Consider the following 17,916-nt stretch of genomic DNA (forward strand, 5'->3'; position numbering starts at 1 on the left):
TAGCTGCTGACAAGTTGCCTCTCAGTAGCTAACAATAGTCTATGCATCTTGTCACCAGAAGCCTTTGGGTAAATCCTGGAAGAAGCTGGAGAAGGCTATGGAGTTTGGATAGGGAGGGAGAATGGAGAGTCAAATGCAAGTCCTGAAAAATTCTAGGAATTATACCTGCTCTTCCTGGCCCAGTGCATACGTGTTACAGTGAAAAAACAAATTTTAAAACACTTAGCTGGGTTAAGAGCAAGGATGACGGACAAGTACCTCCGTTGGTATTGGTTTATTACTGTCACGTACACTGAAATACAGTGAAATACTTTGTTTTGCGTGCCATCTAGGCACATCGTACCATACATGAGGACAACAGGTGGTGCAAAAGAGAAAGGAAACTGAGAGCAGAATATAGCATTGCATAGGAGGTGCAGATAAAAAGAGTGGATGAGATGCAGTGAGATAGAATGGAAGATCAGTGATTCATTCTTAACATATGAGAGGTCTGTTCAAGAGTCAGAAAGGAGCAGGGAAGATGCTGTTCTTGAATCTGCTGGCCTGTACTTTTTTTAAATTTGTTTATTAGTTTTTACAATTATTTCAACAATGAACAAACAATACGCGTAAAGATACACCCCCACCCCCCGCCCCATCCCAGACGCAGAGATAAACATTGACATTAGTAAAACAAATACAAAGTAAAAATTTTAAATGTAAAAAAATTTAAAAAATCAAAATTTCGATTACAGACAAGGGAGGAAGAGTGTAGGCAGACATATAAGCAGTCAACACTTTGGTTTATCCCCATTCTCTAAAACAATCATTAAAGTTTTTGCATAATTTAGAAACGGTAACCATGTTTCTTTAAAGATTTCCTGTGAACCTTTGAGAGAGAATCTAATCTTCTCTAGCTTTAAGTGATATAACACATCCTTGATCCATCTATTCTGAGTGGGTGGCAATACATGAGAAGTATAAGACGTCTAGCCAAAAGAGAAGTAAAAGACATAATTACTTTTAGATATCGGGGGGGTATTAGTTCCGGAAGGGACACCAAAAAGAGCTGTAAGAGGATTAGGTAGAATATCTATACCGGATATATCCCTAAAGGATTTAAAAATCCCCGTCCAAAATTTAGACAGGCGGGGGCACGTCCAAAACATGTGAATCAAGTCGGCAGGTGTTTGTCGACAACGGTTACTTGCGTCACTCGTGCCGGGAAATATTCTTGCTAGTCTAGCGTTAGTGTAATGCGTGCGATGCAAAATGTTACATTGTATAAGATATGTCTAGCACAAATTGAGGAAGTGTGAACAAGTCCCAGCACAGTTTCCCATGTCCGATCCGTCATACCAAACCCCAAATCCTGTTCCCAAGCTACCTTAAGATTATGGAGAGATTCAGGCTTAATGGAGTCTATTTCAGTGTGTATAATTGAAATCAGCCTCTGCGCATTGGGATTCAAAAGAAGAATAGAATCAATTTCAGAGTAAGTGGGCTGACTTGGAAATTCTGGAAATTGCCTTTGTAAGAAGTGCCTGACCTGAAGATAGCGAAATAGATGTGATCGGGGCAAGTTGAACCGTTCAGACAAGTCTGGAAAATGACAAGAAGGTCCCATCACCATACAGATCATCAACAGTTCTGATACCCTTATCAAACCAGGTTTGAAAAGTAAAATCAGTACATGATGGTTTAAACAAATAATTGCGATGTATTGGAGAATACAGGGATGGCCTTGTAAGACCAAAGTGTCTCCTGAATTGCATCCAGATCTTTAAAGTGTGCGTAACGGTGGGCATAGAACAGGCAATAGAGGTAAGCGGTAAACCTGAACAAACTAAAGAGCAAAGAGAGTACTGGCACGAGGACAGCTCCATTTGTGCCCAAAGAGGAGTGTTTTCCAGATTAGACCAGTAGAGAAGCTTCTGAATATTACATGCCCAATAATACTTAAGGAAATTTGGAAGGCCCATCCCCCCCATTGACTTGGACCGCTGGAGATACTCTTTCATGATGCGCCGTGGTTTGTTTCCCCTAAAAAAGGAAGATATGGTCTGGTCCAATTTTACAAAAAAGCTTCCCCTAATAAATATTGGTATATGTTGAAAAAGGTATAAAAATTTTGATAAAGTAACCATTTTAATTAGGTTAATGCGACCGGCCAGTGATAAGGGCAGAGCTGGCCTGTACTTTTGAGCTTCTATCTGATGGGATGGTGGAATGTCCGTAGTGTGAGTGATTCTTGACTATGTTGGCTGATCTGCGGCAGATTGAAGTATAGATGGAGTTGATGGGAGAAAGGCTGCTTGGCATGTTGGGCTGGTCTGTGTTCACAACTCTTTGTAATTTCTTGCTGTCTTGGGCGGAGCAGTTGCCAATCCAAGCTGCGATGCATCCCAATAGGATTCAATGGTGCACCTGCAGAAATTGGCAAGAATCATTGAAGACATGTTGCTGAAGAAGGGTCTCGACCCGAAACGTCACCCATTCCTTCTCTCCTGAGATGCTGCCTGACCTGCTGAGTTACTCCAGCATTTTGTGAATAAATACCTTCAAATTGAAGACATGTTGATATGCTTTCTTGGCCCGCAGCATCAGTGTGATTGGATCAGGATAAATTGTTGGTGATATTTACACCAAGGTACTTGAAACTCACGGCCGTTTTCACTTCAACACCATTGATGCAGAAGGGGGCATGTACGCCAGCCACCCCCCTTCCTGAAGTCGATGACTTGCTCCGCCACTTTGCTGATATTGAGAGAGAGGGTGGATAGGAAGAAACTGCAGATGCTGGTTTACACCGAAGATAGACACAAAGTGATGGAGTACCTCAGCAGGCCAGGTAGCATCTCTGGAGCAAAAGGATGGGTGACATTTCGGGTCGGAATTCTTCTTCTGACAGAAGGGTTCCGACCCGAAACGTCACCAATCCTTTTTCCCCCAAAGATGTTGCCTGACCCACTAAGCTACTCCAGAACTTTGTGTCTATCTTTGAGAGAGAGGTTGTTGTCTTGACACCATTCTGTTATGCTCCCTGTCTTCATCCTGTACTCTATCTTGTCAATGTTCAAAATCTATCACACCAAGGTGATTTTATCCTCAAACCTGAAATGGAATTTGGTTCAACAGTTTTGAGTGTACAGGGATTATAGTAAGAAGCTGAGAACACAGGCTTTTGTTTTAGAACATGCATCACTATATTTCCACGCCCCACGCACTTTCACATTTTAATGTAGTTTTGCGTAGCTCACATTTTGATATGAGTATTCATGGCATTAGAGAGAGGAATTGGTTGGAAGAAGATGTATCACATACAAGGAAGCTTTCAGAATGATGTCTTTAGTTAGCTGGGAGCAGTTAAAAGAGAAACTAAGTTGAAGATTTTAATACAATTTTGAAGAATGCTGTTCATCAGGTGAGCCTTTGAATAATGGTCTTCTTCCAGTGGAGCCCATAGATCTACTCCTGTGAAGTGGTGAAAATGGCAGATATTGTGCATGCCATATTTAATGAGATTAGATACATGATATACAATATAACAGTGTAAATGTTTGCTCAAGTCCGTTTCTTAGAGAACCCTAAAGGACTGCTTTGAACAAAGATGTTTGACACTGTCGTGAAAGTGACAGTAAAGTGGCTTGATAATCAATGGGACTAGAAGATTGCCTTCACATAGACAAATACAATAAATCTCTGGTTCTCAGTGGAAATCTTTTGTTATGCATGATTTAAGGATTTTTTTTAATGGTTAGCATGGCAAGTCCTCTGATTAATATACAGTCTGTATTAAACCCAGCTGTGTTGCTGGCTGTTGGTGTCTCATTACGGATGAATTCTCCTTAAAGTAGAGGTCTCATCTCTGTACAAAGCTAGCTTCAGTAATTCTCATAGTTCCATAATCTTGTGTATCCTTAGTTCCAAATATGTACATGGCTGCGGAAGTTCGAACAGCACATTTTGTAGGTCATAAGGTCATGTGATAGGAGCAGAATTAGGCCATTCGGCCTATCAAGTCTACTCCACCATTCAATTAGGGCTAAGGAAATAACTGCAGATGCTGGTACAAATCGAAGGTATTTATTCACAAAATGCTGGAATAACTCAGCAGGTCAGGCAGCATCTCAGGAGAGAAGGAATGGGTGACGTTTCGGGTCGAGACCCTTCTTCAGACTGATGTCAGGGGGGGCGGAACAAAGGAAGGATATCGGTGGAGACAGGAAGATAGAGGGAGAACTGGGAAGGGGGAGGGGAAGGGAGGGACAGAGGAAATTAGGGCTGATCCATCTCTCCCCGTATGTTTGGGAAATGAAATATTTATAGATGTTTAATGAATATAACATTGAATTATTATTTTTTTTCTTTCTTTATCCACTTTATTTTACTTCTACACTACAATCACAACATACAACTAAGTAAAATCTCTTGTAGATTCAGGATCTACAGTCACTAAGTATTTACTTCAAAAGCTGCAGCAAGAGCAGGTACAAATATTTTATGCACCCAAACTTTAAAACCACATATGTTTCAACATTTTTTTCATTTTGTTTGTGTGGAGTATGACGAGTAATTTGGTTTGGCAAATGGTGACAAATCTTGCAAATTGAGATTCTGATGAATTGTGAAGACCATTTTCTTCAGCAGCAAAAGTTAAAGTTTGCAGGAGTAAGTTTAAGGATAAGGGGGAAGTCTTTTAGGACCGAGATGAGAAAGTTTTTTTTCACACAGAGAGTGGTGAATCTGTGGAATTCTCTGCCACAGAAGGTAGTTGAGGCCAGTTCATTGGCTATATTTAAGAGGGAGTTAGATGTGGCCCTTGTGGCTAAAGGGATCAGGGGGTATGGAGAGAAGGCAGGTACGGGATACTGAGTTGGATGATCAGCCATGATCATATTGAATGACGGTGCAGGCTCGAAGGGCCGAATGGCCTACTCCTGCACCTATTTTCTATGTTTCTATGTTTATTTTCTTGTCTCAATCCAGAATTATTCAGCACTGTATTTAAGGGATAATAGACAATAGACAATAGGTGCAGGAGTAGGCCATTCAGCCCTTCGAGCCAGCACCGCCATTCAATGCGATCATGGCTGATCACTCTCAATCAGTACCCCGTTCCTGCCTTCTCCCCATACCCCCTCACTCCGCTATCCTTAAGAGCTCTATCCAGCTCTCTCTTGAAAGCATCCAACGAACTGGCCTCCACTGCCTTCTGAGGCAGAGAATTCCACACCTTCACCACTCTCTGACTGAAAAAGTTCTTCCTCATCTCCGTTCTAAATGGCCCACCCCTTATTCTTAAACTGTGGCCCCTTGTTCTGGACTCCCCCAACATTGGGAACATGTTTCCTGCCTCTAATGTGTCCAATCCCCTAATTATCTTATATGTTTCAATAAGATCCCCCCTCATCCTTCTAAATTCCAGTGTATACAAGCCTAATTGCTCCAGCCTTTCAACATACGACGGTCCCGCCATTCCGGGAATTAACCTAGTGAACCTACGCTGCACGCCCTCAATAGCAAGAATATCCTTCCTCAAATGGCTTTCCCTTTTCCTGCACTCCTTTAGAATGGCATGGAATGGAATGGGTTACAGAGCAATGGCAACTTCCTTTAGGTCCTCTTCTGTCCACATAACTTTTAGTACCAGAACTAGTGGACGTATGATTCTGATTGGTGATTATATGAATGTACATAGCTACATTAACAGTGTGATTCACTTGTATGGATTTCTTTACTAGGCCAGTTGAAGGATGTAAGAAATAGGTAAGACAATGAACAAAGAACACGATTAACCATGATCGCACTGAATACAGAACAATTTCAAGGGGCCATATGACCTACTTGTGCTATTTTTAGATTAAATTTATTTCTAGAGAATGTGGTTGTCACTGGCAAGATGAACACTTTAATGCCCATCCAAAATTGTTCCACAGAATTGGTGGAGAACTTTATCATTGATTCACTGCAGTATTCTGCTGAAGATGCTCCCTGTAACGAAATATATGCAGGATTCAAGGTGGGGAGCGGCAGGTTTTGATGTAACAACAATGGAATAGCAGTATATCATAGTTAAAATGATGTGCAACTTGGAGATGAAATTGGAGCTAATAATGTTCCTATGAAACAGCTCCCCTTGAGCCTCAGGCTAATTGTTACATTGCAGCCATGGAATAATGGCAGCAGAGCAAGCAAGTGTTTAACATGGTAGAGGACAGGGTAACAAGCCTCACGGAAGAATTTCCAGGATCTTAGAGCCATGTGTTATTGCAACTGGAGCAAAAACAAACTACAATAAGAAATCAGTGGGTCAGGCAGCATCTGGGGAGACAAAGGGATGGCTGACGTTTCAGGTCTAGACAGCATATCAGTACTATTGCAAGGTGTCAACCTGAAACACGACCATCCCCCTTGCCTCCATTGATGCCAAGTGACACGCTGAGTTCTTACAGCAGTTTGTTTTACGCTCCAGGTTCCAGTATCTGCAGTCTCTTGTGAATCGGTACTTGCGAACCTATTTCAATTAAGTTTTGGTCTGGAGTTGCAGATAGACTTGACCAGGGAAGGACCCGATTGTTTTAAAATCCAGTAGTTCCATAAACATCTTACTGATATTAATGTTTTATTCTACATTTAGTTAATTACTTTAAGCTCACGCCTCAGTATCTATGGTCAAGTCCCCTAGAAATGTGTCCAGACACTGAACTGCAATATTACTGTCCCTGCTGTGATGTATTGTTCTCTGACGTTATTATTCCTGCAATCTGACTTTTGCAAGATTATTTATGCTTCGTTCAGCAAGTTTAACTTCATGGCAATTTCCAGTAACATCTGTAGTTCTAAACATCAATTTGAGTGAAAGTGTCTCAAATTGAAGACTTGGAGGAAACTTGGAGGATTACGGAGACATGGCTCCAGGGTGACCAAGGCTGGGAGCTCAACATCCAGGGATATTCTAATGTGGCAGGGGGATGGGAGCAGGAGCAGAGAGACAGAGGGGTGTAAAATGAGGGTAGAAGCAACAGGTAGCAAGGTGAAAAGTAAAAGTGGCAGGCAGACAAATCCAGGGCAAAAATCAAAAAGGGCCACTTTTCAACATAATTGTATAAGGGGTAAGAGAGTTGTAAAAACAAGCCTGAAGGCTTTGTGTCTCAATGCAAGGAGTATACGTAATAAGGTGGATGAATTAAATGTGGAGATAGTTATTAATGATTATGATATAGTTGGGATTACGGAGACATGGCTCCAGGGTGACCAAGGCTGGGAGCTCAACATCCAGGGATATTCTATATTCAGGCGGGATAGACAGAAAGGAAAAGGAGGTGGGGTAGCGTTACTGGTTAGAGAGGAGATTAAAGCAGTGGAAAGGAAGGACATTAGCTTGGAGGAAGTGGAATCGATATGGGTAGAGCTACGAAACACTAAGGGGCAGAAAACGCTAGTGGGAGTTGTGTACAGGCCACCTAACAGCAGTAGTGAGGTTGGGGATGGCATCAAGCAAGAAATTAGAAATGCATGCACTAAAGGTGCAGCAGTTGTAATGGGTGACTTCAATCTACATATAGATTGGGTGAACCAAACTGGCAGGGGTGCTGAGGAAGAGGATTTCTTGGAATGTTTGAGAGATGGTTTTCTAAACCAACATGTCGAGGAACCAACGAGAGAACAGGCCATTCTAGACTGGGTATTGAGTAATGAGGAAGGGTTAGTTAGCAGTCTTGTGCGAGGCCCCTTGGGCAAGAGTGATCATAATATGGTAGAGTTCTTCATTAGGATGGAGAGTGACAAAGTCGATACAGAAACAAGTGTTCTGAACTTAAAGAAAGGTAACTTTGAGGGTATGAGGCGTGAATTGTCCAAGATAGACTGGCGATTGATGCTGAAAGGGTTGACGGTGGACATGCAATGGAAGGCATTTAAAGGTCACATGGATGAACTACAACAAGTGTTCATCCCAGTTTGGCAAAAGAACAAACCAGGAAAGGTAGTGCATCCGTGGTTAACAAGGGAAATCATGGATAGTATTAAAACAAAAGATGAAGCATACAGATTAGCCAGAAAAAGTAGCATACCAGAGGACTGGGAGAAATTCAGAGTCCAGCAGAGGAGGACAAAGGGCTTAATTAGGAAAGGGAAAATAGACTATGAGGGAAAACTGGCAAGGAACATAAAAACAGACTGCAAAAGCTTTTATAGATATGTCAAGAGAAAAAGATTAGTTAAGGCAAATGTAGGTCCCTTGCAGTCGGAAACAGGTGAATTGATCATAGGGAACAAGGAGATGGCAGACCAATTGAAGAAATACTTTGGTTCTGTCTTCACTAAGGAAGACATAAACCGTCTGCCGGAAATAGCGGGGGACCGGTGGTCTAATGAGATGGAGGAACTGAGGGAAATCCAGGTTAGTCGGGAAGTGGTGTTAGGTAAATTAAATGGATTAAAGGCAGATAAATCCCCAGGGCCAGATAGGCTGCATCCCAGAGTGCTTAAGGAAGTAGCCTCAGAAATAGTGGATGCATTAGTGATAATTTTTCAAAATTCTTTAGATTCTGGAGTAGTTCCTGAGGACTGGAGGGTAGCTAATGTAACCCCACTTTTTAAAAAGGGAGGGAGAGAGAAAACAGGGAATTATAGACCAGTTAGCCTAACATCGGTAGTGGGGAAAATGCTAGAGTCAGTTATTAAAGATGTGATAGCATCACATTTGGAAAGTGGTGAAATCATCGGACAAAGTCAGCATGGATTTACCAAAGGCAAATCATGTCTGACGAATCTTATAGAATTTTTCGAGGATGTAACTAGTAGAGTGGATAAGGGAGAACCAGTCGATGTGTTATATCTGGACTTTCAGAAGGCCTTCGACAAGGTCCCACATAGGAGATTGGTGTACAAACTTAAAGCACACGGTATTGAGGGTTCAGTTTTGAGGTGGATAGAAAATTGGTTGGCGAACAGGAAGCAAAGAGTAGGAATAAACGGGTCCTTTTCGGAATGGCAGGCAGTGACTAGTGGGGTACCGCAAGGCTTAGTGCTGGGACCCCAGTTATTTACAGTGTATATTAATGATTTGGACGAGGGAATTGAATGCAACATCTCTAAGTTTGCGGATGTCACGAAGCTGGGTGGCAGTGTTAGCTGCGAGGAGGATGCTAGGAGGCTGCAGAGTGACTTGGATAGATTAGGCGAGTGGGCAAATGCATGGCAGATACAATATAATGTGGATAAATGTGAGGTTATCCACTTTGGCGGCAAGAACAGGAAAGCAGAGTATTACCTGAATGGTGACTGATTGGGAGAAGGGGAGATGCAACGTGACCTGGGTGTCATGGTGCACCAGTCATTGAAAGCAAGCATGCAAGTGCAGCAGGCAGTGAAGAAAGCGAATGGTATGTTGGCATTCATAGCAAGAGGATTTGAGTTTAGGAGCAGGGAGGTTCTGCTGCAGTTGTACAGGGCCTTGGTGAGACCGCACCTGGAGTATTGTGTGCAGTTTTGGTCTCCTAACCTGAGGAAAGACGTTCTTGCCTTAGAGGGAGTACAGAGAAGGTTCACCAGATTAATCCCTGGGATGGCGGGACTTGCATATGAGGAAAGACTGGATAGACTGGGCTTGTACTCGCTGGAATTTAGAAGACTGAGGGGGGATCTTATAGAAACATATAAAATTCTTAAGGGGTTGGAGAGGCTAGATGCGGGAAGATTGTTCCCGATGTTGGGGGAGTCCAGAACCAGGGGTCACAGCTTAAGGATAAGGGGGAAGTCTTTTAGGACCGAGATGAGAAAACATTTCTTCACACAGAGTGGTGAGTCTGTGGAATTCTCTGCCACAGAAGGTAGTTGAGGCCAGTTCATTGGCTATATTTAAGAGGGAGTTAGATGTGGCCCTTTTTGCTAAAGGGATCAGGGGGTATGGAGAGAAGGCAGGTACAGACTACTGAGCTGGATGATCAGCCATGATCATATTGAATGGCGGTGCAGGCTCGAAGGGCCGAATGGCCTACTCCTGCACCTATTTTCTATGTTTCTATGAAACGTTTTTGATTAAATGTTTCTCAGTTCTAAACACATTCATTACATGCATTCAGCAGTCAGAAAACACATTGCTCTCCTAAATGTTAGGGGCTAGAGTCTGAAGGCTGAGAATGAAGTTTGAAAGTGTTTACACGTTAGATGGCTTGTTTTTCTCTCTGTATCACCCAGGCTGAAAGGGGACAAAAAGAAAGTAGGACTAGACTAAGCATACTTTAAGCATTAAGATTATTTTGTTTTTATTAACAAACTATATGGACTACTTTATCTGAGTAAATACCAGGGGATATTATAACTGTTATTTAATGTACAATTTTGTTTTACCTCCTTCATTTTGTTTTCCCTTCTACCTTAAAACTCAAACCTAGCCTGCATGTATCCATACACGAGTTAGCAATGCTGAACTTTGCGATGCAGCCCATCACATGAATCCACTAAAGTCCCCAGGCTACTTGTCTGCAGTTGCAAATTTAAACATTTTTGCAAAATAATAAATGTTATGAAATCAATTTTTTAAAATTAACACATACATCATAAGCCTCGGATTAATAGGATAAATGTAACCAAATATAATATAAGAGGTTTAAACAACTATTTTGTCTTTATGCAGAAAGAACCATACGTGGATATGCAGTACTTTGGATCATTTGATAAAATGTACTATCCATATTATGGCAAAAAATCCCATGTAAGTGTGCTTCAATTTACTACTATATTTGAATACTCCATTGTATTTTGAGATTTCTGTTAGTTTGGTCTGTACAATACTCTCCTCTGTTTGCTGGTCTCTTGACTCAATGGCTGTTTGTGCTAGATCAATTGAAATCTACATCCATTGAGTTTTGATAGCTATGGGTTGAATGAGATATTGAGATGAGTAAATGATTTGCGATCATCTGGATGAATGACCCAAGGGAACAAGACAGGCCTCTTGAGAAGATTTGCATTGCAACATTGTGCACAGTTCTGGTTTCCTCACTATAGGAAGGGTGTAGTTGTACTGGTAGGCAGAGCAGTTGCACCAAGATGTTGCCTGGATTTGAGGACTTTTGTTATGGGAGAGATTGGATAGTTATGATTTGTTTTCCATGGAGCAAGGGAGGCTGAGTGGTATAGATAAAATGATAAGAGGTGCAGAACAGTACATTGAGGAACATGCACTGGGCATGATGCATATCTGTCTAATCCCACCTACCTGCCCATGATCTTTATCATTCTCTTCCCTGCCTGTTCATACGTCTGTCTCAATGCTTCTTAGTCTCTGCTGTTTTGTCTGTATCCCCTGGTAGTGCATTCCAGGCACCCCCCACTCTCTGTGCAAAATAAACTTTGTAAAATAAATCTTTAAACTTCCCCTCTCACCTTAAACCTATTCTCTCCAATATTTCACATTTCTACCCTGGGGAAAAGATTATCTAAGCCTCTCATATTTTCACACACTAGTATTAGATGGCCCCTCAGCTTCCGATACGCCAGAGAAAACGATCCAGTTTTTGGCTTAACATCAACTTTTGGCTAAAACTCTCCAGTCGAGTCAACGTCCAGGTGCACCTCTTCTGCACCCTCTCCACATCCTTCCTGTAGTGTGGCAGCCAGAAATGCACACAATCCTCCCAATGCAGCCCAACCAAAGCCTTGTCAAGCAACATGATTTCCTGACCCTTATACTCAATGCATTCTTTATCATGCAATACACTTCTGTTAACACTTTTAGGAAGCTATGGAATTACACTTCAAGATACTTCTGAATATCAATGCTCCTTAGGATGTGGCCATTTTTCTGTGTCTTTTCCTCTTGCACTTGACCACCTAAAATGCAATACCTCACTCACACTACAACAAAAGCTTCTCACTGCACCTCGGTCCACTAAACTGAACAAAAAATTAAGCTCCATATTCTACTTCTTCACCCAAATTTAGAACAGATTTATATTCTGCTGTACCACATGATAAAGTTTCCCGGTATCCACCACTCATGAGCAAACTTATTAATCAGACCTACATTTTTATCTAGATCATTTATAATATATATCACAAACAACAATCTCAAAACTGATCCTTGCAATACACCACAGGTCACATACCTCCAGTCAGACAAAACACACCTCCACCACCACCATCTCTGTCTTTTTGTGGCCAAGCCGATTTTTGTATTCAAATCACCAACTCACTATGAATCCCATGCCACTTAATTTTCTGGACCAACCTACTGTGAAGGACGTTGCAAACGCGCTCTCCTAAAATCCATGTAGACAACATCCACTGCCTGCCATGGTCATAAAATATTAGACTAGTATAGTACAGGATCATGCGCTTTGTTCCACAATGCCAAATTAAACTAATCTCCTCTGCCCGCATGTTTCATATCCCTGCATTACCTTCATACTCCGTATGCCTGTCTAAAATCCTCTTAAACGCCACAATCATATCTGCTTCCACCACAATCCCTGGCAGCGCATTCCAGATATCCGCCACTCTGCATTAAAAAAAATTGCCCATCTCCTTTAAAATGTTCCTCTCTAACCTTAAAGCTACATGCTAAATGTCGCTGACATTTCCACCCTGGGAGAAAGGTTCTGACAGTATACCTTGTCTATACCTCCCATTGTTGTATTTGTTTCTATTAGGTCGCCTGTCAACCTCCCACATTCCAGGGAAAACTATCCAAGTTTGTCCAACCTCTCCTTATAGCTAATAGCCTCTATTCCAGACAGCATTCCAGTAAACTTCTTCTGCAACCTCTTTGAAACCTCCGTATCCTTCCTGTACTGGGACGAGGGGAACTGCACACCACACTCCAAATGTGGCCTAACTGAACATTTTCTAAATCTGCGATATGACTTCCTGACTCTTGTACTCAATGCCCCAAAAGCAATACTTAAATTGTTAATCATCTTCATCAATTAGGATAAATGGACAGAATCTTTTTCCCATGGTTGGGATACCAAAAGCAAGAAAGCATATGTTGAAGGTGAGACAAAGGAGTTTTAAATGGGAATTAACCAGCAAGCTTTCTTTGCACAGAGGGTGGCTGATATCTAGAACTCACTGCCAGAGGAGGTGGAGGGGTCAAATACAGTTACTGCATTTAGGAGAACGTTGGTCAGGCACTTGACTAGGCTTAGAGGGATACAGGCCTGATGCACGCAAATAGGATTAGCGTCGGTGGGTAAAACGTCAGCATTGACATGGCGGGGGGAATGATTAATTTCTGCATTGTATAACTTTGTGTCTGTCGTTGCTCTTTGGTAAAGCTCATAACTATTGACAGATAGTCCGTTGGCTTCTTCTGTGGAGTTGGGGAGTTCACCGCACCTGCTGAGATCCAGTGGGTAGTATCCCTGAAGAGGTGGCTTTCAAATACTGAATATTCTTTCCTTTTGTCTTTTTCTTTGTAGGTTAACTACTCTCAGCCTCTGATTGCTGTAAAAATATTGTTGGGTACCAATGACACCAACAGGGATTTAATGATCGAGTGCAAGGTGACTGGTACCAATCTGAAGAACAATGACGATCGCGACAGGTTCTTGGGTCGGGTAGCTTTCAGAGTTTATGTAACAGAATAGCATGAATGGAAGAGCTTGCACAATGACTATTCTGTTGTCTTGTTTTGTTATAATGCGCTGGACCTGCCATTTTAGATGTGTGACCACTTTGAAGGGGGTATGAGCTAGATGGCATTTTATGGTAGCATCATGTGCTTCCAGATATCAAGTATTAAAATAAATCCTAAATACCTAGCTGCCTGCCTTGCCCCTGCCCAGCCCCCTTGTTGGACCAGTTTATGCACATATTAAGACATCATTGCCATAATTAAGGGACCTGTAAATAGCTCTACTTAACCATGAATAATGGCGGTCTTTGTCATTTTGTGCTGTGATTTTTGCTCCAAGTGAATGTCTAAAGCTTAATGTGCTGTTGCTGTGTACATATTTAATGGATTAACACAGGTTAATGTCCACGTAGAATATGAATGAAAAAATTAGGAGGCAAGATCAAAGATAACGCAGGCTGACCATAAAAGATTTTATAACCTTTGCAGAATTATGTCTTTCATGCAGATGCCTTAAAACCTGTATGAAAAAATAAAAAATAAAACTGGATTTTAAACTTTTTTTAGAGTGCTGATTGGTGTCATTATTTTTTTTAAACAATTAGGAAACAAATTTTCTCTTTCTTTGAGCAGGTACACTTAAAGTAGCAGCTCATTCTGCCTAATAGAAATGATTGATGAATGGCAGGTAGAGCTACCTTGATAGTACATTAGCCACATACGCTTAATTTGTAACAAAAATATACAGGAAACTCTAGCTTATGTATATTCACGGCTGAGATTGATAGTGCTGGACATGGAAGGAGTTGAAAGATATAGAATAGGAAAACAAAATGATAGTAGGAGGTAGAAGATTTGCCTTGTTGAATAACAGTGGCCTCAAATCTGTGGCTTACTTGTGCCTTTTTATTTTGTGCTTTTTAACAATAGTATTAGATTTCCTTTGAGATGGTTCAATTTCCAAGTAATCGACAATGTTAAGGATCTCATTTACTCCAACATACTGTGTCTTAAACAAAACTACTTGAAGACTTAGTCCAGGTTAACTGATTAGCTGTACATGATTAGTACAGATGTCAGAGGTTATGGGGAGAAGGCATGAGAATGGGGTTAGGAGGGAGAGATAGATCAGCCATGATTGAATGGCGGAGTAGACGTGATGGGCTGAATGGCCTAATTCTTCTACTATCACTTATGACGTATGATCTTATGACTTGTTTTAAAACATATTCCAGAATTTAAATAACGAAAGCACAGAAGACTGTGTACTGAATGTTGGTAAATGGGATCAGTATAGATGTGTACTTTATGGTTGGCATGGACAGCTCCATTTCTGTGCTACATTACAATTCTAGTTTTCCAGTGGCACTATGAGACTTAACTGAGTCATCCTTATTTGGAATTATTCTGGATCAATCCAGTTCTGAATCAATGGTTCAATGGTACTTTATTCACATGTAACCTAGGTACGGTGAAATTCTATTTCTGCATTCAATTCAGTAAAATCTCATGATGCATAAGCCAAGAACAAGAGTGTGACAATAGTAGATTACACTGGGGTAGTACGCAAGAGTTACCAAGTTTCTGGTGCCATCTTGCATCCTTTGTGTTCAAACTCCTTAAAAATGCAGAGTCTTAACTTGGCCGTAAATGCCGGTTGTCCTGGCGGCGGCACTGGGTCAGAGTTGGAGGGGTTGGCCTGGCCTCTGCTGCCGTGTCCGATCCTCATGTTCATGACCTCCAGCCGTGCCTGATCCAATGGATCCCTGGGCCTCTGCAAGGCCCCCAGTGGCCCACTCCACACACACAGCCACCCGCAATCACACCGTCCCCACGGCCACTGCTCTGGCTCCATGCACCTCCCACAATCTACCTCAGTTGAGCACCTTTGGAGGAAAAAAGGACCCATTTTCTTTTATAATTAGTGATTACATGGTGTGCTCAGGTGCAATTATGTTTAGCCAAGACTTGCTTACAAATCGGAAAATAAGTAAATATTTTATATTCCATAAGTGTGCAATGTATTCTATTATCTTTGGATCCTTCCACCGCAGTTTCATGGTTACATCCAACTAATAACTACACGAGACAATCACCAAACATGTAAATGTTCAGCATGGGGCAGAGTGATCAAGGGTTGGTAACCCAAGTATGTATTCCCTGCATTCCCTCCCTCTCCCCCCCCCCCCCCCCCCCCCCCCTACTCCATTACCCTAATCATCCTACTTGCTCCACTGTTCGCATCCTTGTATCCCTTCATTATCACCTCTTCCCCAGCCAACTATAGGCCATGACGTGCTCCACCCTTCCTTGGTCATCTGTTTACCGGTTCTGCTTTGTTCTGGCCTTATCCGGTTCCCTCCCCTCCATTTTCAGTCAGAAAAAGGTTCCCGGCACGAAAGGTAACCCATCCTTTTTCTCCAGAGATGCTGCCTGACCCGCTGAGTTATTCCAGCGCTTTGTGTCTATCATACCATACCTCATTTGTGCGTCTGCAAACCCATCTTCACTCGTGTCCTGGCATATCTTAGGTGCATATCTCAACCACAATACAAGTATCACCAAATCTGAGACATGTGGTCATTGTGCAAAGCCAGCTCTCCAATTACAAAACCAAACCGGACCTGTTAGAAAATCAAAAGATGTACCAGATGAGGGTCTCTCGTGCAGATTTCATCAATTTGCCAAACTAATTGCCTCCATATTGTTAGGCAGCTCTTTATCCCTCACACCCATTTTGGGACATTTTATACATCTGCCTTTGATTTTATTGCTATTAATTTTTTTTAATCTGCCAATGTAATCACACAACAACAGATATTACTACATCATTCAAACTTCAAAAATGCTGATTTCAGAGCCATAATTATGAAGCGGTGCCAAACTAACTCAAACAGAAGTTGAGTGAATGGAATAATGAGTGTATTCAAATTACATGTCTAATATCTAAAGAAGGAAGGTGTGATGTTGCTTTATTTTCGAGGCAGAGGTTAAATGCTAACACCAAATCTGGCTCGCATGCATCCTGTGGTGCTGCTAAAACTAATCTTCTCACAACTTCCACTCATGCCTCATGAAAATTGTAATTGGTTTCTCACTTATTATAATCTAGGTTAAAATTTAATTTTACTCAAGCTTTCCAGTAATGAATAGGCGAAATATCACTATTTTCAATTTTGCATTGTCTTGCAAGGTGACAACATGAGGAGAGAACAATGTTGGATGAAATCTAAATGAAGACTACAAATTTAATGGCGACTTCATTCCTTGCCTGTAAATATTCATTGTACGTTACACATCCATGCAGCCTGCACTTGTATCACTGCACTTGAGCAGAGAAGAAATCAGATAACTAAGGCACTTGCCTTTGAGTTTGAATTGTTTTTCATCACATCTTGCAGTAATCATCATGATACAGTACTTAAGCAATTATTTCTTACTTTAAACATATTTCTCAAGCATGAATATTTATTCTATTTTGATTTCCTTTATATAGGCTTTTGGTCATTCTCTTTTTTCCCTGGAGTAAATGAATGAATGACATTGAACGATCAACAGCCAACTTTAATTTAGAGATACAGCATGGAAACAGGCCCTTCGGCCCATCGTGTCCACGCCAATCACCAAACACCTGTTCAGGCTAGTTCTATGTTATCCCACTTTCTCATCCACTCCCTACACACTCGGGACAATTTACAAAGGACAATTAACCTACAAACCCTCATGACTTTGAGATGTCGAAGGAACCCAGAGCACCTGGAGGAAACCCACACGGGCATAGGGAGGATGTACAAACTCCACACAGACAGCACCCGAGGTCAGGATCGAACCTGGGTCTCCAGGACTATGAGGCAGCTGCTCCACCAACTGCCCCACTGTGCCACCTCATTCAACCAGCTGATAGTTAAGGCTGAGTTATTGTCCTGACACCATGACTCTAGGTTCCCGGTCTCTTTCAAGTAGTTCAGCCTCTGTGCAAAAATAACAGATAAACTAGTATTTGGCCTTTCCTTAATCTTGTTAGACCAATTATTGTGAGCCAACTTTTCATGTAAAAGACTAAGACATTATTTTCTAGGTATTTTTAGTCCAGTTTTGGCTGGGACAACTGCATTGACAGAAATGTTATTCAATCTACCTGGATGTTTCAAGAGGATTTTGTGAAACCTGTGTTATTAATTAGTTGAAAGGGTTAATAGTATGCTTGATTAAATTTGATGATTGGATAAAAAGGTACCATGAAGAAACAATTACCAGTAAATTTCTGCTGTCATTTGTTTGGGCTCCAATCTGGTATAAAGACCTCATGAACAATTCGGAGCAGAGGATAGCTTATAAAATTTCTTAATTAG

General features: G+C 41.5%; 1 protein-coding gene across 2 annotated transcripts in view; it reads left to right on the plus strand.

The window, feature by feature from the left end:
- atp1b3a (ATPase Na+/K+ transporting subunit beta 3a) overlaps positions 1-14,125 on the plus strand; it is a 40,657-nt gene extending 26,532 nt beyond the window's left edge. For both annotated transcript variants that reach the window (XM_078410399.1, XM_078410398.1), the window contains 2 exons: positions 10,622-10,699; positions 13,410-14,125. In XM_078410399.1, coding sequence (XP_078266525.1) covers positions 10,622-10,699; positions 13,410-13,577 — 246 coding nt within the window. In that variant the 3' untranslated portion in view covers positions 13,578-14,125. The remainder of the gene's footprint in view (positions 1-10,621; positions 10,700-13,409) is intronic.
- Positions 14,126-17,916: the final 3,791 nt, after the last annotated feature.

The sequence above is a fragment of the Rhinoraja longicauda genome, chromosome 13, assembly GCF_053455715.1.
Source record: "Rhinoraja longicauda isolate Sanriku21f chromosome 13, sRhiLon1.1, whole genome shotgun sequence".
Taxonomy (NCBI): Eukaryota; Metazoa; Chordata; class Chondrichthyes; order Rajiformes; family Arhynchobatidae; genus Rhinoraja; species Rhinoraja longicauda.